The sequence below is a fragment of the Cavia porcellus genome, unplaced genomic scaffold (assembly GCF_034190915.1).
Source record: "Cavia porcellus strain 051 isolate PalLab524CR breed Dunkin Hartley unplaced genomic scaffold, mCavPor4.1 scaffold_7, whole genome shotgun sequence".
NCBI classification, from domain to species: domain Eukaryota; kingdom Metazoa; phylum Chordata; class Mammalia; order Rodentia; family Caviidae; genus Cavia; species Cavia porcellus.
The window spans coordinates 36940994-36963316 of NW_026947490.1; the positions used below are offsets into that span (position 1 = coordinate 36940994).

At 41.0% G+C, this 22323-nt stretch overlaps 2 protein-coding genes across 2 annotated transcripts; one reads left to right on the plus strand and one right to left on the minus strand.

The window, feature by feature from the left end:
- Positions 1–13633: 13633 nt before the first annotated feature.
- Positions 13634–14470, plus strand: LOC100716214 (olfactory receptor 6Z7-like). Its single transcript, XM_013155419.1, has one exon. It carries the CDS (start codon positions 13634–13636, stop codon positions 14468–14470), a length of 837 nt encoding a protein of 278 aa, XP_013010873.1.
- Positions 14471–18154: 3684 nt separating this feature from the next.
- On the minus strand, positions 18155–19654 carry LOC100716499 (olfactory receptor 6Z7-like). The gene has a single exon (XM_063252354.1). The coding sequence runs from the start codon at positions 19491–19493 to the stop codon at positions 18543–18545; it is 951 nt and encodes a 316-aa protein (XP_063108424.1). The 5' UTR covers positions 19494–19654; the 3' UTR covers positions 18155–18542.
- Between the last annotated feature and the right edge of the window lie 2669 nt (positions 19655–22323).

Here is a 22323-nt window from a genome sequence, read left to right on the forward strand (position 1 = left end):
TCAGGGTTTGAGAGGAGAAAAACTAGAATCAGGACATGGAGTTTATAATATTATTTTTATGATGGTCACCCAGAGTTAACACAAGAAAATGCAGGAAATCTATCCACAACACTAAAGACATAGAATATTCAGCCCAGGGCCTGAAGCCTACAGCAATGTCCCAATTGAGTCCAGATGAAGACCCAGAGCTCTTGACAATGCCTCCCATGAGTCCAATTGGAGGTTTAGAGCCTACAGGAAGGATTCACACCAGTCTCTTTTACAGATCTGTGCTGGAAAGGCCCAAAGGTCAGCAGTGGAAGCCAGAAAGTCCATGCCAGTAGGGTGAAGGAGCTGTGTTGATAGGTTGAGGGTTCTACGCTGGAGCCAAGAAGTCACACTCAAAACAAACACCAGGGCTGTCCTGAAAAGCAGCACAGCCATCCTCAGCAACATGACACTCCGAGGTTCTCTGACAATAAGCACAGCTGTGTACATGCCAGGAAGCCAGTGTGAGGAGTTCATCCTGGAGACCAAGCGGCACACGTCTTACCCTCTGGAGCCAGGAAGCATTGCTCGATGTGAGGACCAGAGTTCTCCAGGAGAACCAGCGGCACTAACAGCAACACGTAGGAGAACCCACAATGCCTCCACACCTCAATGCACCAAAGCAAAGTTCCTCCTTCTCCACCTCTCTATTTATGCTAGGAACTTTCCTCAGATGGAATATCTATGCTCAGCAGCGTGATGATCTAATTCAGCTGGCATTAAGTTGACCACCAGTTTTTAATCCATAACAAATATATTACAATTTTCAGCTACACCCAAACATTAAAAACTTTTCTCCAAATTCAAAGCACCACACAACTTTTAACTGTCATCATGTCACTGACTGAGAAGCTATTGTCACATGCTACTAAGAAAATATAGGCAAGGAATTACTAATCAGTCCTTGTGATCAAAGAAAATACTACCCTCCTTAATTTTTGACTTTTTAAATTATTTATCTGTAGTTCAGCTCTGAAAAGCCATGTAGTTATACCTCCACTCCAGGATAAAAAAAGAATGAACACAAATACCCAAGAGGCAAGATATGTTCATGTGATTAAGGCAAAGACCATGAATTTCTGATGCAGAAATGTACGTACTTGTAGTAAATTTATGAAGTACAACTCTATTTGATAGCTGATGTATAATAATAACTAAATGACTTGAACAGGTATAAAAATATGAGATCAAAATCTTTAATTACTTTAGAAGTCACAATGAATATATTTCCATTTACATAAACGTGTATTTTTTGATGAAAAATCAGGGAGTAGGGGCATATCCCTAATCTAGTAACAATATTTGAATTTTTGGAAGGAATTAGCAGCACCCAATCTTAACAGTTAATTACATGTTTCTAATGAACCTGTTCAACAGATTAGTTGGCAGTGCTCTTACTTCTATTAGGTGGGGTGGGGTATGGTAATTCAAACAAAAAACCCCAAAACTGATTAAAATAATTATTGGGTCTGCTTTAACTTAGTTTTGCTTAATTATAGTGAAGCTGAAATTGAAAAGTGTTTTCACTTTAGTTATGGTAATTTTAGAGTGAAATCTGTTTTAAAAAATTAGTCTAAGATACACACATCTTTATAAAGAAAAATATTTAATATTGAACTGTGGGCAGCAGCTAAAGCTGGCGCTCAATCGCATGTACAGAGAGCCTGAGTCAAGCCACATGAACCAGCAATTGCAGCTCTGAGAACGTGGAGAGCCTGAGGCACACCAGCAAACAGGTTGCTAGGAGGAGGGGTGTCAATGACATCAACCCGCCGGGTGTATAAATAAATGTACTGCAGTCATTGGGCAGTGTGTTTCTCCCATCCTGAGAGAGGCTCCACCCATCCCTAGCTTTGTTTCCTGACTTTGTCTTTATTTCTTCATCCCCTGCCATCCTTCACCCCAAGAATTTCTTTTTTTAAAAAATTTTTTTTATTTTAAAGAGAATAAAACAGAAGAGAACGGAACAAAACAAGTCAGAACAGAACAATGCAAGCAACACAGCACTTCACAATAAGACAACCAGACATCAACAGTAGCTACCATTTTGTCTCTTTTCTTTGAAATAGTTGAGCATACCTTCACACACAATAATATTAAACATAACAAAATAGTATAAAAGCATTCAAGAAAATGAAAGCATTACAGGACTTCAAAACCAAGTAGCAGGAAATAAACAATGGCTACTGTAATATCTCATTTTCCTCAAAAAATTTGCCTACACCATCACACATAATAAAATCAAATAAAACACAAAAGGATAGAACCAATCAAATCAGAAGAACAAAAGCATGGTAGGACTTCAAAACAAGATGATAAGAAATCAGCAATGGCTGCCATAATGTTTTGTTTTCCTCAAAATAGCTGTTCAAACCATCACACATAATAAAATCAAATAAAGTAGAATAAAGCAAATCAAACAATGAATGAAAGCATTATAAGACTTCAAAGCAATATAAGAAGAAACCATGATTACCATAAAATATCCCATTATATTCAAAATAGCTGCCCCTACCATCTGACACCATAGACTCTAACAAAACAAGACAGAACAAAGCCAAACCTAACAAAATTGTGTAAACAATGCAAGAGTTCAAGATAAAACAAGAAATTGACAGTAGTTTCCACCTTTCCCTCCCAGGTGTTTCCTCCCCTTTGCTCTTACATGAACTGTTTTGCTTTTGGATACCATTAAGTCCTGTTTCTCATGCTAGGTTTCATGCATATGAGTTCAAACTGTTTCAGTGTTGGACATGGTCTCCAGTTGCATCCATTTACCTCCCGGAGCCTTGAGATTATTCTACTTTACACCTGGGTAGCTTTCCACTGAGTAAAAATAGTATATCTTTCTTATCAATTCTGTGATTGATGGGAAAGTTACTCTTGCTTTTTTTAAATCTCCTGTCACAGGGAACAATTGTTTTCTCTCCTTTGATTTTCAGTCTATGAATTTGCTTTCCAGTTATATGTGTTTCTTGTATATTATATATCAATGGGTCTTATTTCTTGATCCACTCTCTCTGTGTTTGTTTTATTGCTGTACTGAGGCTGTCTGCATTAATGGTTACAAGCAGTATACATTGGTTTGTCTCTGCCCTGCTGTCCTCCTGCTGTTGGCCCTCCACTTTCCCTTTCATTCCATTGCCTGTCTTGTTTGGTGATCCTCTTCTGCTGCTGTTCTTGGAACCATGGTCATCTTTATCTTGCAGCTGTTGAGTTATCTTCTGATTCTGTGTTATTTTAAGAGATCTTTCCTTTTACAATCACTAGCTGCAATCATGTCTTCAAGGCTTGAAAGTCCATCTTCAGTTTCTTTAAAGTGGTTTTGCCAGCTTTTGATTAAATTTTTAATTTCCTGTGTTCTCTTTGAATCTGTTTCATGCCTTATAATTCCTTTCAACATTCATTCAAGGTTTCCATCATTTTACTACGCTCCTCTTTTTTGTCTCTGTCATCTTTAGACCTGTGGAACAATTCTTTCAGTATGTTTGTGATTTCTTCTTTTACTGGAGGCATTATTTCTGATTTGCCTGCTTTTACAATCTTATGAAGTAGTTTCCTTACTTCAGTTGCTGTCCTCTCAGAGATTTCAGGTATGTGACTTCTGTTTTCTTCCATGACTGTGTCTCCCAGACTTATTCTGTGTGGTCTAGAGGTCTGAGTTTGCCTTTTGCTCCTTTGCCTTGACATTATCCTGAGTTCCTTTCAACAAGCTGGTTGTGGGGTCCCAGGCACTTCCCACATTGGCTGTCCCTAGGCAGTGTAGGGGGGTGGGACAGGCACCTGGGTTCCTCTAATTCCGTATTTACAGGGAGGTAGCAGGGTGTGGAGTGGGCTTCTCTAGACCTATGCAGCTACACTGGGGCTTCTCTGATTATCAGGTGTGCATGGAGGTGGGGCTGGTTCTCTCAGCCTGTGTGCCTACATGGGGACTCCCACGATGGTGGCAGACGTAGGCGTGTATTTGTCTGATTCTGCAAGTGGATAACGGCTGTCTGAGGTTACCAAGGGCCTCCAATGGTGGCCTACAGATGCACAGGGCCTACCTGTTTGTGTGTCCCTGCTCCTGCTGGCTACCTGTAGGAAGGAGCCTTCTGGCAGTGACTCCCTGAGCGTGAAGGTAGATCTGCTGGTTCTCTCTGACCACACTGGCTGCTAGGACATGGCCTTTTGGCGGCAGCACACAGCAAGCAGAGATAGATCTGTTGGTCTCCTTCAGCCTGTGCTGGGCTTGCAGAAAAAAGGGCCTTCCCAGCAGGTGGGTCTTTTTTCTGGTTCTCTCTGCCCGCGCTGGGTGCAAGGCGGAAAGGGCCTTCCAGTGGTGGCACCTGGCAGGCAGAGCCCACCCCAACAATTTTGAGAGCTGCTTTGGACACAGCATTGACAGCATATACTGGAGTTGGAGTAGAATACAGTTTGAGGAAATTTCCTACTTCCAATGGCTTCCTAGTCAAGAAGTGTAAATATTATATTAAGCATGACAAAACATATGTATTAACATTTACTCAAACAGAAGTGCTTCAGGGATTTAAAATTCTCTTATAACCAGTTATCTTGAAAGGAAAATTCAATTTTAATATGACACACAGAGTCAAACACTACCTTGGAAGGTGTTATCTTATGATCATAATTGTTGTATGAGTTAGACTCAGAACCATTAAAATACTGTGAAGACTTACAGTGCCTAGAGTAAGAATTAAACAATGCATACATACCAAAGATATTTAGTAATGTAACTGAAGGAAATTTGAACTGATCTTTGAAACAGTCAGATAAAAATCAGTAACTGTAATTATTTGAATGACTTAAAAGGAAGTACATTTTAAAAATGCTGAAAATTGTCTTTTTGCATTCAAAGTGCAAGACTTAAGAGTAAAATGATACAGAAGTTAATCAAAGTTTAAGTGTAAACATTTTCTGTATTTGAAAAAGTGATAAAATCATAAGTATTTGGAATCACATAGCACAGAGCCTGGGAAGGAGCCTGGGACTATGGATTTATTTTCAATAAGAATGATTGATTTTAAAATGTACTTTAATCAAAATTACATTGGTAGTTTATGACCTGACTGGTGGTTAATGATTTGATTCTTGATCAGTTTGCATTTCAGGGAGATTTTCATTTTGCTTTAATTTTAGTAAAGTGGGTTGTGATGAATAATCCCTCATTTCTTGTCCAAGTCTACAGATGATTATTTTGAATGCAATTTAGGGAAGTCAAACAGAAGAAAACATTATTTTCATGTTTCCTGTTCATGAAGAGTTTAGAAACTGGAAATGACAGATTTAGGAGAAGGGCAGAGTTACTTGATAAGGGACTTAATTTGATGCAGTAACTTGGTGTGTGGGTTTCTTTTTAAACCTTTAAACTCTGCACTTACACATATTCCTGACAGCTATTCACACTTGAACCATAGTTATTGTAAAAAGCAAAAACTTTTAAGTGCTATTGTATCTTACATTGATTTGTATAGATGTGGGCCATCACTGCAATAAGATAAATTCTTTTTGTCCTAAAATATTTATGAAGAAAATATTTAAATGTTATGTATGTGGTGGTAATAAGGGAAAAATCATCTGATATTGTAAGCAAGAATGAAGGGTTCTGTAAAGGTTCTTGTTCAGTGTTCTGCCAAGTAGAATTCTGGGCGATTCCCCAGAAGTTACATGTGACGAGTCTGACTCTCCCCAACGTGCCTTTGAAGAGTGAGTGGCCATTGTTACCAAGTAGCCTGGTAGCACCCACCTTCTATGTTCCTAGTCCGCTGTTTAGCCATTAATGGTTATTTTCTCAGACCCTTCCCCTACGTGGCTCCTCCATTTGAAACAGTTATTTTTAAATGTGCACATGCATGCGTACTCTCTTATCTTAGATATTTGCACGCTTCCCCACCCCACCTCATAGAAGTTAGAACACTGCCAACTAATCTGTTGAACAAGTTCATTAGAAACATGTAATTAACTATTAAGATTGGGTGCTGCTAATTCTTTCCAAAAATTCAAATATTGTTACTAGACTCGGGAGATGCCACTACCCCCCCCAATTTTTCATCAAAAAATACATGTTTATGTAAATGGAAATCTCATATTCATTGTGACTTCTAAAGTATTTAATCTAAAGATTTTGATCTCATATTTTTATACCTGTTCAAGTCATTTACAGTTATTATTACATATCAGTTATCAGATAAAGTTGTACTTAATAAATTTACTACAAGTATGTACATTTCTGCATTGGAAACTCATGATCTTTGTCTTAATCACACTGACATATCTTGCCTCTTGGGTGTTCGTGTTCATTCTTTTTTTATCCTGGAGCGGAGATATAACTACATGGCTTTTTAGAGCAGAACTATAGATGAATAATTTAAAAAGTCAAAAATTAAGGAAGGTAGTGTTTTCTTTGATCACAGGGACTGATTAGTAATTCCTTGCCTATATTTTCTTGGTAGCATGTGACAAAAACTTCTCAGACAGTGACATGATGACAGTTAAAAGTTGTGTGGTGCTTTGAATTTGGAGGAAAGTTTTTAAAGTTTTGGGTGTAGCTTAGAATTGTAATATACGCATATATGTCCATTCTGTTAAAGGATTGTTATTTAGACTTTATGTTTATTCTTGATGAAAAGCTTTGCTCTTGTTTTTAAGTTTGTACTTGAGTCTTATTAAATAAATTCACCCATGTTGTCAAAAAGTCTTACACATGATCTAGTAAGTGTCTATATTTAAGGAATGTTCCCTGCATTCTTGTAGGGTAAGCAATCTTAGATGGTTTCCTGGACATTCCACTTGGTTCCCACCTCCTCCAGAAAGTCTTGGATGAGCCCCCAGATGAGTCAAGCCTTAGTCCATGTCATGAACCTCGAACCGTATTCTACTTCCTTGTCTGCCTTTACTGCAGACCTGGGAAGCAGGGCCAGTGTATGACTTATTTTTATGTTCCCAGCATATATAACACCACCTGTCACACAGTATGGCTTCGGTGCACGCTTCTCAATATGACCTGAAGGTGGATTCCAGATTACCAGTGCCTTCCACACCTCCCTCAATCCCAGTAAGTTTCAGAAGTTTTCCTCCCTCTGTTCTTTAATTCCATAGGGATTAGTGGTGGCCTCAGAGATTTTGGGTTTCAGTTTAAACTGCCCTCTCTGATGTCTATTGGCTGAGGGTGGAGCTACTATGCCAGTGCTTGGGTGACTCCTAGTTCAGACATGTGGAAGTGAAGGAGTAATGAAATCCAGGAAAGATTTGACATCTGCACAAGAGAACTCTGTGCAGAGCACCATAAAATCAAGGAGATTCCTGGTCTTCTAACTTCAAACTTTCTGGCTCCATTTTGGCATTCTGTCCTGGATTGGGTACTGAGGTCACCTATTTGCTGATCCAGAGAGACTGAGGAAGAAAGAAGACCCGTGTCCATGCTTCTAGACCTTCCTGCTTGAGTTACTCAGGTAAAAAGACTGGAGGTCTTGTGGTTGAGGGGGTCAAGATGAGGAGTAAAGAGGCTGTATTAATAGCAATTGGCTCTTTGCCAGGCCCTTTTGGTGAATGCTTTTCCTGTTTTATGCCATCAACTCTTTCCATGATCCTGCAGTGTAGTTAGACACCCTTCTTATTTAGAGAAACTGTTAAGAAAGATTGTCTTCATACAAATAAGCAGTGGAACATTTTGAACTTGTGTCCAGTTCTGTGAAATTGTCTACAATGCCAAGCTTTCTTACAGGGAAGAATGAAAGGAATATCTTTGTTGAAGACTAAAAATCTGGCTCTGCCTTCCCAAATGCTAACTGGCTCTGACTGAACAGTGGGTGAATGTTTACACCTTTGGTTTGCTGTTCCTTCTTCCTGGGCTGCTCATAATTCTCCGTGTATTCTAGCTTTCAGAATTCTACCACTTCCTCCATGCCCAACTAGCATGTTGATCCTCCAGAGGTTTTCCTAGTCCTTCCTCTTGAAAGTGACAACTCTTTTCTCAAATGTCTACCCTACCACGTTGTGGTTTACATAGCTGCTTTTTCTTAGGACAAATTAAATTGACATGCAGAAATTGAAATCTAGTTCAGAGGCCAGGCTAAAAGGAGCTTCATGAAATGGAATCAAACACATGCAACTTTTTTAAAAACAGGCATCAAAGTCTAGAGGACTCGGAATCAGATAGACTCACATTTGATTACTGGATTTGTTTCTTACTAGCGGTATGAATTTTGTTGATCTTCCTCACCTCCCTGAATTAAATTTTTTCTCCTGAAAAATGCGGCCAACAATGCTTCATTCAATGGAGTAACAAAAAGCGTGCACATCACAAGGATAATAGCTATACGTAATGGCACATTATTTAAAAACAATAATTTATTGTTTACTGTGTGATATAAAGTGGGTACATGGCAACCATATGAGATAAACGGTAAATAATTCCTAATTTGGGTATAAGGAAATCTAGGATATATGAAGACATATAAATTGCTCAAAATTTCAAGGCCATTAAAGAGGTTCTAACATTCAGAGCCAACTCTGTATACTCTTATTTAATGCTGTAAGCATTATTTAATTTGTAATGAAGATTAATGTATCTTTTTTCTCTGAAGAGGCTACTGGCAGTCACACAGGTTAAGCAGTGTGCCCACATCTAGCTGGTAGGAAAGCTGCAGGTAGGGAGCCCCTCTGGGCACACGGCCACATCTCCACATCTCCTGCTGTGTATGCATAGTGCACAGGACATTGAGCACCCTGGGGATGTTTATAGGAGAAACAAAACCCCAAATTGATCTTGGGTATTGATTCTGCACTGAAAAGTTACAAAAGTCACTTTCAAAATTAGATTTGTTTGTTCTTACGTAAGATAAGTTTTTGAAAGGCTCTTCTTCTGGAATAGTATGGTTAGCTGTGAGGTCTGAGATGAGAATCATCATTATCAAAGGTGAGACTGAGCGGAGGGGAAGAGAAACTTAAAAACATAAGGAGAAGGGGAGAAGGGAACAGAGAGTGGAAGAGCCCTGTAGGGGAGAGGATGGCCCAAGGGAGAGGGCAGAGAGGGGTTTTATGGATTCAGGGAGAGTCCAGCCAGCCAGGACTAAAGCTGCTTGGAGAAAGTTGCTTGGAGGACAGCACCTCGGGAGCCGGCCCAGTGCAGCTGCACAGTGAAGTTTCAGGACCAAGGTCAGACTCAAGGGCATTGCCCGCTCTGGTGGGAGCGACCTAGAGCTTCAGAACCAGGCCAGCTCTCTAAGACAGAGCGCATGGGGCAGAGTTTCAGAACCAAGGACAGCGCGGAGGGTTCTGGGACACCGTTTTAGGACCAAGGACAGCTCGCAGCACGGGTCCTCCAGAGGTCCATCAGGACCTGTGACAGCTTTGTTCTCTATTGGGTCGAAGAGAACAGACTCATTTGAACATTAACCATCTTCTGTGAAGTTAGACTCACAATCATGGGAATTGAGACCCAGAGAAATACAGTAGCAGATGAATATGACTCCATGGTATAACTTTCAGCTGTAAACCAAACCAGAGTGCCAGCTCCATAACTTGTGGAGGGACCTTGAACAGATTAACACGTTCTGCTCTCTGAGTCTCTCATCCCGAGTTAAGAAAATGGGACTAAGAAAGCGATGATCCTGCAGTATAATTAGACCCTTCAAGGTCCCCAGGACAGTGAGATAGGATCTTACCTGCAAAATCTTAGCCAAGGATAGAGCTCCAGCTGCTTCACACCTGCATTTTGGGAAACTTTGGACCCATCCTCGGTACCTCATTGTAATATCAGCAACATCACTACCTTCTGTGGAGCTGTGGATATATTTTGCTTCTGTCTTTACGGAGTGAGGATGTCAAGCTTAGTGCTTTCCCATAGCCTTCTGGCCTGATAATTTCCTTCCTAGAGGAGAAGAAGAGTTTTCTTTTTCTCTTTGGCCAGCATGTTTTCCTAAAATAAATAACTTTTATTAAAATGGAAGAAACCCAACCAATCCTGGGAAGCTGAATCTGCATTGTACTACTTATTGATGGGAGATTTGGGGAAATATTAGACTCTTTAATCCTCTATTTCTACATCTCTCATATGTTGACATTGATGCCTCTCTGTCAGTGCTGGGATGGGCATACATAGAATAAATGACATCACACAGTAATTGGCATTTAGTAAATGCCAAGAAATGGAAATTATTGTTGGGTCCAGTGTTTATTTCAACAGCAGAATCTTAGGTCATTATTTTTTAACCAATTGGGACTCATAGAGGTTAAACATTTTTCTAAAAGGACTCTTAGGGAGACGTGGCATAGTCAGGGTTCAGTAATGTGTCTGTTTTACTCTTTAAAAAAACACCTGTTGAAGGGAAAAGACAGGCATAGACAGAATGAGCATCACCATGGTCTTCATTTTGGACAGGTGTAGCTCTGGGTGGTAAGGAGACTTTGCAGAAGAGATAGGGTGACTCTCTGGGCAAGGACTATTATCAAGCCAAAGCAAATTGTTTGTTCCAGGACTTGAGAAAACTCCATCTACTGCTGCATGTGCATCCTTGGTGGAGAGTGGGTGCAATGGGGAACTCTCTGCTGCCCCATCAGCAGTGCAGGGTATCTATTTACCACACATTTGGGGTGCAAGATTGAGATGCACAGTATCTCCTAAGCTCCAGAGACTCAGTGGTCATTTCCCAAATTCCCGTGATACCTCCAAGCAGTGTGGGCTGCGTGTTTACGTACCATTTTTCTTTAAACAACTTATTTTTATGACTAAAATTATATTAAAGGGAAGTTATATTCCTTTCTAGAGAAGAAGAAAGTCAGTACAATTTCCACAAGTACAAGGTGACCAAAGAAACAAAATTTGATAGAATAAAATGATGGCAAAGTGCCCTAGGTTTAGCTCTCAAATCCAAACCGCTGAAATGAATGGGTTGCCTCCTATTTGTTAGAAGGAAAGTTTAGAAAGAGTCAGTGAGAAACCAAAGCACATTAGTACCAAGTTGAGACTTTTTCCTAGATGTAATAACTGTGATGAAAAGAGAAATAGCAATCATATTTGGTTTGTCAGTATCATTCCAAATTTTATCTATCTGCCACTGAAGGTCACCCCACATAGGTAGCACATTTCTACTTTTTGATATGGTAATTGAGCCCTTTAATAATTTATGGTAATTTGATATGGTAATTGAGCCCTTTAATAATTTAACAACCAAAAGATCCAAGGTTAACAAGTGCAAGATGGTGTTAACATTACCAACAATTATTTTGTGACCTGGGCAAGGAACCTCCTCTCCCAGAACCTCCATTTATGCTTATGGACCTCATGAAAGCTCTATCAGATAAATCATGATAATCCCCTCATGTATATGAAGATATAGTGAATTACAGAGGTTGAATGATCTGGCTTAATCAGGTTGCACATGGGATACTGGGAGAGTTAAATTTCATGGGAGTCCAAAGCCAGAGATGATTTTAAACACGGAGGAGAGAGAAACTCACAAAGTAATGGAAGATAAAGGCTGTGGAGGATTTTGGTGAGAAAAGATTTTGTCTTGTAGCTCATTTTCTACCCTTATAATCTCAGCCAATTGGACTAGATCCTTACCAAGACACTTCCAACATCAGCAGTCTGACATCTCATGAATAAAACTTGAGGTTGCCCCCAATTAATTAACAACCCACACATTCTTTCTTCCAGTTGTGACATCCCAGTCAGTCTGGCAATGTTGGGGAACCCCCACATTCTCTGGAAACAGAGGCCCCTGTTACCATGGTCGGGCATACCCTGGGCCATGTTACTACTTCAGCATTTCCACATTGCGAGGTCTTCAGCAGATAGCTTAGCCTCTGAAATCCCAATTCTTTATATTTAAAGCATTTATACTAAAATATTAATAAAATGATTCAAGCTAGGGTACAAAGTGGGCAAGGCACAAAGACAAGCAGTTTGGTAAAAGGAATTAAAAATCAATTTTAAGCATATGAAGACACTATGTATAATAGTAAAACAGTACACACTGAACACTACCAATATATATCCTTACTGCTCATCAAGTTTGCAAAGATCAGAAAGTCAATAGTACACACTACGAGGAGTGGTATAGGGAAGTTGGCGTTGCTATGTACTGCTAACAGCCGACAGACAACTTCTGGGAGTGTAAATCTGACTCTTTCAAAAGTTCAAATGAGCATACATGTTTAATTGTGGTGCTTCTAGAATGGGCTCTGTGGCTATGATTTCAAGTGTGCAGAAAGACGTGCACAGGAGACTTACATGACACCATGGATAGGATCAGGTGATGAGGAAGAAACATCGGACTTCCATCAAGATGAGCCTGGCAAGTAAAACTTGACACAGTCACTCAATAAAGCTACTGAAAAGAGCAATTTTCTGGAAAAATGACCTTAGTTAATTCTTTCTTTAGTGGTAGTCGATTTCACATTAAATATCAAGAAATCAATATGTGACTCACATCTAAATAAAAGAGAAAAAAAATTCTATTCCACACCAAGATGTCTAGGAGAATTACTGAAGTTGTTTGTAGCTATTTGAAGGACACCTAAAAGGGAAGAGATCCAATTATATCGAACGTAGTAGCAGTTGTACAGAGTGTTTATTTTCATTTTCTGATGCAATCTTCACATAATCTGATGGAAGCCAGTTCATCCTTCCCATTTTATGGAGGATAAAATTGAGGCTTGCACAAATCCAACAACATGCTAGAGACTGAAATAAGCAGACAACAAAGAATTTTTGAACTCAAATTCACTGTTTTTTCACATTGTGTTCCTTAAATTCGACACCCATGAGTTGAAGAGCAAGGTCACTTTGAAGGAGACCCAGTTCATCAGGCCGATACCCTATAACATTTTATTGGTGCCTCCTGAGAGGAGAAATTTCTGAAAATTCAGCTTTGTTTCACCATACATAGCACACTTCTGCTGAATACTATTAGTGTAGCAAGAGGAACTCTTCTTTGTGAAGCCTGGGGCATAGAATCCTTAATGATTCAGGCTTTTTATCCTCAGGGAACTTACAGCTCAGTTAGAAAGACATTGAACAATGGAACAACATGCAAGTAATTTAAATGAAAGAAAATCCTCTTGAAAGAACATACAGAAATAGGGGTACAGACATAGAGAATAAGACAGAGGGATCTGAGGGCCAGGCACTGAAATTCTTGACAAGGAGGTCAAGAATCCCTAGAAATGAACAAAGCAAGAATGAGGAGACAGTGTTCCATATAGAAGGGAACTCACACAGGATTTTCTGAGGCTGGAAAGACCTTGGAACATTTGAGAATATGGAAGAGTGTGGGGCTGCAGAGGGTGGGAAGTGTACATGTGATGAGTGAAACCCGAGGCAGGGGCAGGGACCAGGCCACTCGGGGCTGGAGGTCCAAATAAGGCACTTGTTATCTACACTAGGGGCTATTGGAGATTTGTGCAGAGGCATGATCCCATGTGATCTATAGACTTAAAGATCCTACTAACTGCTATCTGGAGGATTGTATAGGAGAAGTTCAGAAGCAGACAGGCTGATATGAAATTATTTCATTTAAATGGGAAAATGGTTTCGGTCTAGGGTGGGAAAAGATGGATAGAGAGATTCAAAAACTATTTTGCAGGTATCTTTGGTTCTTTGATGGAGAACTTCCTCGAGCCAGCCAACGTGACCAGCGTCCAGCACTTCGTCCTCCTGGGCCTATCTACCAGCCCAAGCACCAGGGATGCCCTCTTTGCCGTCTTCCTGGCCCTCTACCTGCTCACCCTACTGGAGAACACCCTCATCATCTACCTCATCGTCAGCCACGCCGAACTCCGCAAGCCCATGTACTTCTTCCTGGGCAACCTCAGCGGCCTGGAGCTGTGCTACGTATCTGTGACCATGCCCACCCTGCTCCTGGGGCTGTGGACTGCACCTTTCCATGTCCCCTTCACATCCTGCATGACCCAACTCTTCTTCTTCATCTCCCTCATCTGCATGGAGTGCGCCCTCCTGGCCTCCATGGCCTATGACCGCTATGTGGCCATCTGCCGTCCACTGCACTACCTGCTGCTCATGCGGCCCCAGGTCTGCCTGGGCCTGGCCATGTCCTCCTGGCTGGGTGGGCTGGTGGTTTCAGTGATCAAAACAGCATGCATTGCCAGCCTGTCTTATTGTGGCCCCAATATCCTCAACCACTTCTTCTGTGATGTTTCCCCTCTGCTCAATCTGTCCTGCACCCATGTGGCCCTCACGGAGCTGGTGGACTTTATCTCCGCCATCGTCATCCTCTGGGGCTCTCTTATTGTGGCTGTGGCCTCCTACATGGCCATCGGTAGAACACTGCTCCACATGCCTTCAGTCGCTGCCCGCCACAAGGCCTTCTCCACCTGCGCCTCCCACCTGGTGGTGGTGGGCATCTTCTACTCAGCCACTATCTTTATCTATGCCCGACCCAGCCGCATGGAGGCCATGGACCTTAACAAGGTGCTATAAGTCATCTACACAGTGGTGACACCCATGTGCAACCCTGTCATCTATTGCCTGCGCAACCGGGAGGTCCAGGCACCCTTCAGAAGAACCCTGCGGTGGTCCACAGGCTGACCAGCTGACCAATGTTCAGTGCTTTTTTGTATGCTTGCAAGTTGTACAATCATCACCATTACCCACTTCCAGATTGATTTCATTGTTCCCAAGAGAAATCTGTATGAAATATGTCACTCTCTCAGTCCAGACACTCAAACTACTGAATATAGATATCTCCTGAAATTAGCAGTGAACATTTAAAACTTACGGTTTTGAAAGGGAACAAAATTCAGCGCCCAAGTGGTTCCAGTATACTTCCTGTGGTGTCCTGGAGTAGGGAAGAAGTAAGGTGTCCTTAGCTGGCAGAATCAAAAGCCTGTGCTTCCTGGGGCCTCTCTCTGCTGCACTCAGCGGACCTGCTTACCAAGTGGACACAGCAGTGCCAGCAACCCAGGCCCAACGAGAGGACTCTGCCTCTCAGCAGCCACACAGCTGTCCCCCAACCCTGTGATTTCCCACAACTTTCAAAGAAGAAAGATGATCTAGGTCATTCTAACCAACATAACAACTTTCCTTTCTTCCAAAGTGATACTTCTTAAATATAACTTCCTCACTTGAAAGTGTGTTTTATATTCTATTTTTCCTAAATACTTTCAGTCATCTTTTTTAAGCACAAGGAAATATACCCCACTGAGAGCACAAAGCTTCAGTTTGTGAGAAAAGAGAAATAACTCAACTTTATTTGCCTTAATTCTTAATATATATGTTGAGTAATAAGAATAGAAAATGATGAATAAATACATGTTTGTGATTATTTACACATAAGTAAGTATATTTCAGACTATGCAGAATAAAGTGTTTTCTTTCAACACAAAATGCTTTGATTGACACTCAGGACAGCCCTTGAATTGAGAGGTGTAAGAACATTAAATGGGGAAGCCATGAAATATGCTTTGAGTAAAGGACTACAAGGTAACAAGTTAGGAGTTTTTGTTTTGGATTTTTTTTTTTTGGTTTAGGTTTCGATTGTATTACATTTATTCTCAGAACATTCCAGTAAAGAAAACAGGGGAGCAAGTCATCATCCCCTTCATTTCCTAAGTGATGCTACAAGTGCAGAAAGATTAAGGGATGAAAATGCCCGGGGACAATTGTACTATGGGTATGGAAGTTTGTGACGGAACTAATAATGGTTTCTGTTGAAAGCCTTTCACACCAGTTTTTAAGTGACTAGGTTTTATTCTCCCTTTGATGCACAAGGTGTGTAAATTAAAAATTACCTTCTGCTCTTGACAAAGAAAATTAGATTTAATTCTGGATTGTATGATTTTTAAAAACTTAGTCTGTTCTTTTAAATTTTTGCTTAATGAGTCCTTTCTTTGCTTTAAGATATTTGTATTACACATAATGTTTTGTATTTTAAGAAAGTTTATTAAAAAGAGGGTTTACGTATTCTAGGCTTAATATTTCATTGTGTACAAGAGTTAAAATGTTTGATTTTACAATATAAAAATGAGTATCTGAGATGAATACACATTTCTCAGAGGAAGAAACACAAGGAGCAAATAAATATATGAAATCACTGATCATTCAAGAAATGCAAATTAAAACACGGAGATTCCACCTCATTCCAAAAAGAATCACTATAATCAAGACATCAATCAATAACAAATGCTGATGGGGCTGTGGGGAAAAGAGAGCCCTTCTCCACTGTTGGCAGGAGTGTATACTAGTGTAACTACTGTAGAGATTTCTTTGAAAACTAAGCTTAGAGTCCCATTTAACCCAGCTATCCCCTTTCTTGGAAGAATTAAAAACATCATACCACAGAATTATATGTACATCCATGTTTATAGCAGCACAGTTTCTAATAGCTAAATCTTGAAAACAATCCAAATGCCCATTAATCAAGGAATGGATAAAAAGATGTTTTTTAAATACAATGGCATACTACTCTGCCATAAAGAAGGATAAACTTGAGATACACCTTGAATGCACCTTGAGACCATGCTCTTAAGTGAAATAAATTGGACAGGTGTAAATATCACATTGTCTTCCTGGTATGAGAAACTGGGAGAGTAAATAAGGACCAAAATATACAATAGATATTGTGAAATGGGAAGAAATTATTTAAAAGGAAGTAGGAACTGGGAAGAGAAAAGTGGGAAAGGAATAAAAGAAAAAGAAAGAAAAATGAAAAAGTAGAATAGGATGTAAGCAAAACTTGTAAATAAAGAGGGGAATATGGGTTGAAGGGAGGGGAGAAGATCAGGGAGTTAAGATATTTATCATATACAGGTACCAACTCCTTATGATGAATGTGATCATGATATATATTTAAATTGTATCAATAAACTTAAAAACCAAAATACATTTATTTTAAAAATGGATTTTATGGAAAAAAGTAAAAATATCACAACAAAATATCAGAATCACAATAGTTAATACATTGCATGTTGTTATCTTTAAAGTAGTTTTAAAGTCTGTTTTAAAGTAGTTTTAGAGTCTGTGTAATCAAAAGTGATAACAGAACTCAGAATGGATATGTTTGCTGATTCAATGATTTATTTTGTACCATTCAAGAAACATGTCCAGTGATTTATGGCTGCAGTGATATCTACTGCTCCTGCAGGACTTTAAATTGCAGACTGTATGCGAAGCCCTGTGCATGTGCTACTCTCAGGTCTCACTACGGCAGGAATTGAGACCAAGACACGTTAGTGTCTGTCCCTCCTTGTGGTTAAGTCATACAGCCATTGAACCTCATACAGCAATGCAGGTGCTCAGAACGGTTCTAAGGTCTATGATTAGAAATGTGACATGAGAGTGAAATGACACCATTACCTTCACACACTGAAGCACACAGACACACCATCACCAAGCCCCCACCCCTTTTACCCCACCAGCTTCACCTCTTCCTCCTCCTCCATCAACCCTGGCCCAGGCCTCAGGAAGGAGGCTGACAATAAGAAGAACCATGGTGATGAGCACTGACCCAAACTGCTCATTAAGGGGACATAAGCGTTTCTAGAGCACGATGCCAGACTAAGGCAAGGGCGCTCTTCACACACTGGAGGCCTGGTGCCCGGGAGGAGGAAGGACACTCACAGATCACTGGGCTTGCTCCTTATCTATACATATTACACATATGTGTATACAAACTTGTACATGCATATATGTTAATCATCTATGTCTATACATATATATGCAGAGGGTAAGTTAGTTTTCTATTATCATTTTCACTTCCTATATTAATAGAGATTTCATTGTCCATCTTTATACAGGTTATCAGCTAGTTATGTTTGTTCATGAGTAATATGCTAATGTATGACCATTTTTCTTTGTTTATTTTTTGGAATAGCCTTATTTTCCATATTGGTTTTTAAACAGCCTGTTCACAATGCCACAGGTGTAATCTGGAAGTTTGTGTTGGCTGTTGAAAGTCATTCATGGGTTTTGTATTAGTATGAGGGTGATCAGATCTCTGGATACCGGGGGGGGGGGGCCGGAATGGCGGAGAGAAGACAAAAGACAACATTCAAGGCACTAGGAGACCAAGAGGAAACAGCCTCTTGTGTTACAGGCACACCAACCTCAGGGCTGATCCACTTTTTTTTTTTTTATCCACAGCAACTGTTGTAAATGGGGAACAAAAACATGGAAAACAACTCCATCCTCGTATCAGTATGCCTGCATTCTTCTGATGTTATCTAGCCTCAGGAACGCTGGGGTCCGGAGGTCCCCCACCCGGAAGCAAGGGTATCCTTACTGTTCTGTCCCTAAAGCCAGGTCACCACGGCCTGGAGACGCCACCCCAGTTATGTGGCCTGGTTCTTGGCATAATAATGTATTATTTCGTGTCCTCTGGTCTCCAACAAATCAACAATATTTGAAAATCAAGATTATTCATGAGGCATCAATTTCCACAAAGCCTTTCTTGCGTGCTGTCTTTAACGGTCGGGAGGTCAATTCTGGTGAGTCCATCAGTTCCCGCGAGGAGTCAGTTGTCATGGTGGCCAGTCCATACATTCCCACGAGGCCGTCAGTTCTCGCGAGAGCGCGCAAGGCGGCAGAGCGACCTGCGCAGCGCGTCGTGCACTTCGCGGTTGCGCAGACAGTAGACCACTGGGCTACAGGCGGGCGTGAGTACCGTGTAGAGGAGCGACAGCGCCTTGTCCAGCTCGGCGTGGCGACCGCGGCCCGCGCAGGCGTCCACGGTGAGCATGGCGGTGTAGAAGACGCCCATAACCACCAGGTGGGAGGCGCAGGCGGCCAGGGCCCTGCACGTCGCGGAGGCCGAGGGCAGGCGGAGCAACGCGTCCGCGATGGCGGCGTAGGCGGCCAGGGCTGCGAGCAACGACCCGCCCTCCACTGCGCTGGCTACCAGGACGTCGGCCAGGTTAGCCACGGGCTCGCAGGCCCCACCTCGCAGTGCCCTGGCGGCGCAGAAGAAGTGGTCGAGGACACTGGGCGCGCAACGGGCGAGGCGGGTGACGCACGCAGTCCGGGCCGCCGAGACCCCCAGTCCGCCCAGCCAGGCGCCCGCGGCCAGGCTGCGGCACACCGGGGGCCGCATGCGCACCGGGTAGTGCAGCGGACAGCAGACCGCCACGTAGCGATCATAGGCCATGGAGACCAGCAAGGCACACTTGGTACACATGAGGGCCAGAAATAGAAAGCGCTGCCCCATGCAGGCGGGGAAGGACACACGGCAGGCGCCCAACCTCAGCCCCATAAGCAATGTGGGCATGGTCACCGACACGTAGCACAGCTCCAGGGCGCTGAGGTTGCCCAGAAAGAAGTACATGGGCTTGTGGAGCTCGTGGCGGCTGCAGGTGAGGTAGATGATGAGTGTGTTCTCCAGGAGGATCAGCAGATAGAGGGCCAGGAAGACGGCAAAGAGGGTGTTCCTGATGCTTGGGCTAGGCGACAAACCCAGGAGGATAAAATCCTGGTTGCTGGATCGGTTGGCACATTCCAGAGAACACTCCATCTAAGTGAAGAAGGAAGTTGCAGAGAACGTGGTGCACAGGACATCTGAGGATTTAAAAAAAAGAGTGCATTTGATTGGGTACCATCGAGGCGAGTGTAAGTTCGCTCTGGGCCACTACTGTCAGCAAGGACTGTGACGATTTGCAGGAGGAAAACGTAAAACGGGATGCAGAAGCATGACCTCTGCTTACCCCAGCTGCATTTTATGCAAGACATTCCACCTTCATGAGTTTTTACTGTGTCTATGAAATGGAGGTGAATCCATCACCAGGAAATTCTTAGTCCTTACGAATATTAAACAGGACAGTAGCTCAGTCGGTGCCTTATAAAGCATGATTGGATGATTGCCACCGTTTACTTTAAGTGGCTTTGTTTTCTGGGTTGGATTTGTTTATTTTTCAAAAATTTACCAAGATCCTGGAGACCAGGTACACTATTTTAAATAAAGGAAGACTCTATAGTTCTCTTTCTACTAAAGGAAATTTGCCAGTGTTAGAAAAAAGTGCCAGATGTGAATTTTCTAATACAACCAGTAAGAGATTTTCTCATTGAATATTTGTAAAGGCAAAAGACAATAGTTTTTATTGAAGGGACCATGAATACATATACTGAACTTTTATGTGTTGGGTTTTCTAAACACGTAGAATTTCTTTTCACACCCTACACAGATTAGCAGTGTTTATACAGGTCTGTAATGAAGCCTACAAGCAGTAAATAAATTGTTCAAAGAGATGGGGCCATAGAATTAGGATCCTTTGCCATTAGCGGTGGGGATGCAACTTGAAACAGAGTAGTGTTTGGGCTTGCCTGTGGTTTACCAGATGTATTCAGTAGCAAGTGCTTATTTGATAAACACTAGGAACCAGGTTCCAGAAATCAAACAGTGACATTTTGAAATTTGTATTCTAGATGGGGATATAAGAAAATAAATGGAGAAATACAAGAACATTTCAAAGGATGCATGCTAAAGAAAAAGCAAAATAAGGAGTGTGATTGGCCACTTCTGCAGAAGGTAATTGTAGAATAGGGAGTCAGACAGTGCTTGTTGTGGCTTGTTCTTGGTACATAAAGGATGAGCTGGAGGAAGAACATTGCAGTTGGATCAGGAAAGTGTCAAAAGATAAAACCTGAGTCAACAAGGAACCTGGCCTCTTCAAGGAAAAGAAAGCAAATGGGTCAAGGATACAGCAGTAGGAGGAAGGGGAGGAAATCAGGTTTCGTCTCATGTATTGAGCAAAATCTGCTGCCCTGGAGCTGCACTACCACACGAGTGCGTTCTGTGTGATTCTCAGGTGTTTGAGTCTCTGGGTTAAACACCTTCCATAAAAATTAATCCCTATATGTAAACAGTAAAAGTTTACTTTTACTGGAATGGAATAAAAAAATCCAGAAACACATGTTGTCAGACTTGACTTACGGCATAACGTGCATTGCAGATCAGTGCGGGAGAAGGTGGACTTTTTGATAAACTGTTCTTGGATAATTGTCCACGCTGAAACATAAAAAAAAAATGGAAACCTACATCTCACCACATAACCAAAAAGTCAATTTCCAGTGAACTAAAACTATAAATGAGTGAAACATTTCTAAAATAAAAAAATCATACCTTGGGTATATAGAAAACTAAAGGAGCATATTATTTAAGCCTTATACAACTGTTTAAAAATTCTTATCAGTCAGAGTCACAAACTTGGAAAGTAATTTGCAGTGCCTGTAAGTGGCAAGTCCCCATGTAGAATTATATAAACAATTTGATCAATGTGGGAAATGATTTTTTTCAGCAGAAAAGTGAAGGGAAGGCATAAATGTGTACTTCACCAAAGAATAATAAAGCATGTAAATAGGAACAAAAAATTAAAATCACTTCATATCCATACAATTGTCATATATATTCTGTAAACAGTATATTAAACAATTTTTATACAATGTTTTTTGGAGTTTCAATTGAGTGTTCACTTCAGAAATAAGGTATTATCCAGTATATTTTAAAGTGTGATGGGCAGAAGTTCCACCTTCAAGCATTTGTCCAGAGTAATAATGGCAGCATTATTTTACTGTCATAAAAGAAAAACACCTGTGAATATTCCAAGAGTCCAGCAGTGAAATTAATATGTACATTTTGATCCGTTTATATAATAGAGAAGATTTTGTAGGTGAACAAATCACCTCTGACATAATCAGTGATCAATTTCAGAAACAGAACAAAAAGTTTACATAAGGCAAACCATGTTTCCACTTATATCGAGGTCAAACTGAAAGTTTCTAACATACTTTTTTAGAAATATGAAGGCACAATTCCTCATTTTCAGAAGGGCACAGTGGGGGTCAAACACTTTCCATAAAAATTAATCCCTATATGTAAAAAGTAAAAGTAAAAGAATGGAATAAAAAAATCCATGAGTTCTTTTCAGGCCAGCTTCTTTGCTGGTTGGGTGCTTTTGCTTGGTTCTGACCGAAATCATCTCACTGGTCATCATGACCTGCCACAGACCTGGTCTTTACCATGGCAGCACTGTCCCTGTACTGAGTTTCCTGTCAGTTTCCTGCTATGGGACTTCCCTTGATAGGATTGACTTCCCTCTCTGATCTGCTTTGTCCTTGGTCCTTTCTCCTATTTCTAACCCTTTGACTGATTTTCCTTCTCCATAATCGCTTATTTGTATTATTTTGTGTTTCTTAATGTCAGATGTCCTAGAGTACCACTGATTGATACATTAAAGAACATTGTGTACTTTAAAATTCATCAGTCTATTTGGGAATAATTGAGAGATTTTAAGCCAATTATACAAACACTTGTTACACCTTAGTTGTATCCGGATTCCAACACATGA

What these genes read in the sequence shown, in the direction of transcription:
- LOC100716214 (XM_013155419.1), top strand. Translation starts at nt 13,634, where the DNA reads ATGGAGAACTTCCTCGAGCCAGCCAACGTGACCAGCGTCCAGCACTTC.
- LOC100716499 (XM_063252354.1), bottom strand. Translation starts at nt 19,493, where the DNA reads ATGGAGTGTTCTCTGGAATGTGCCAACCGATCCAGCAACCAGGATTTT.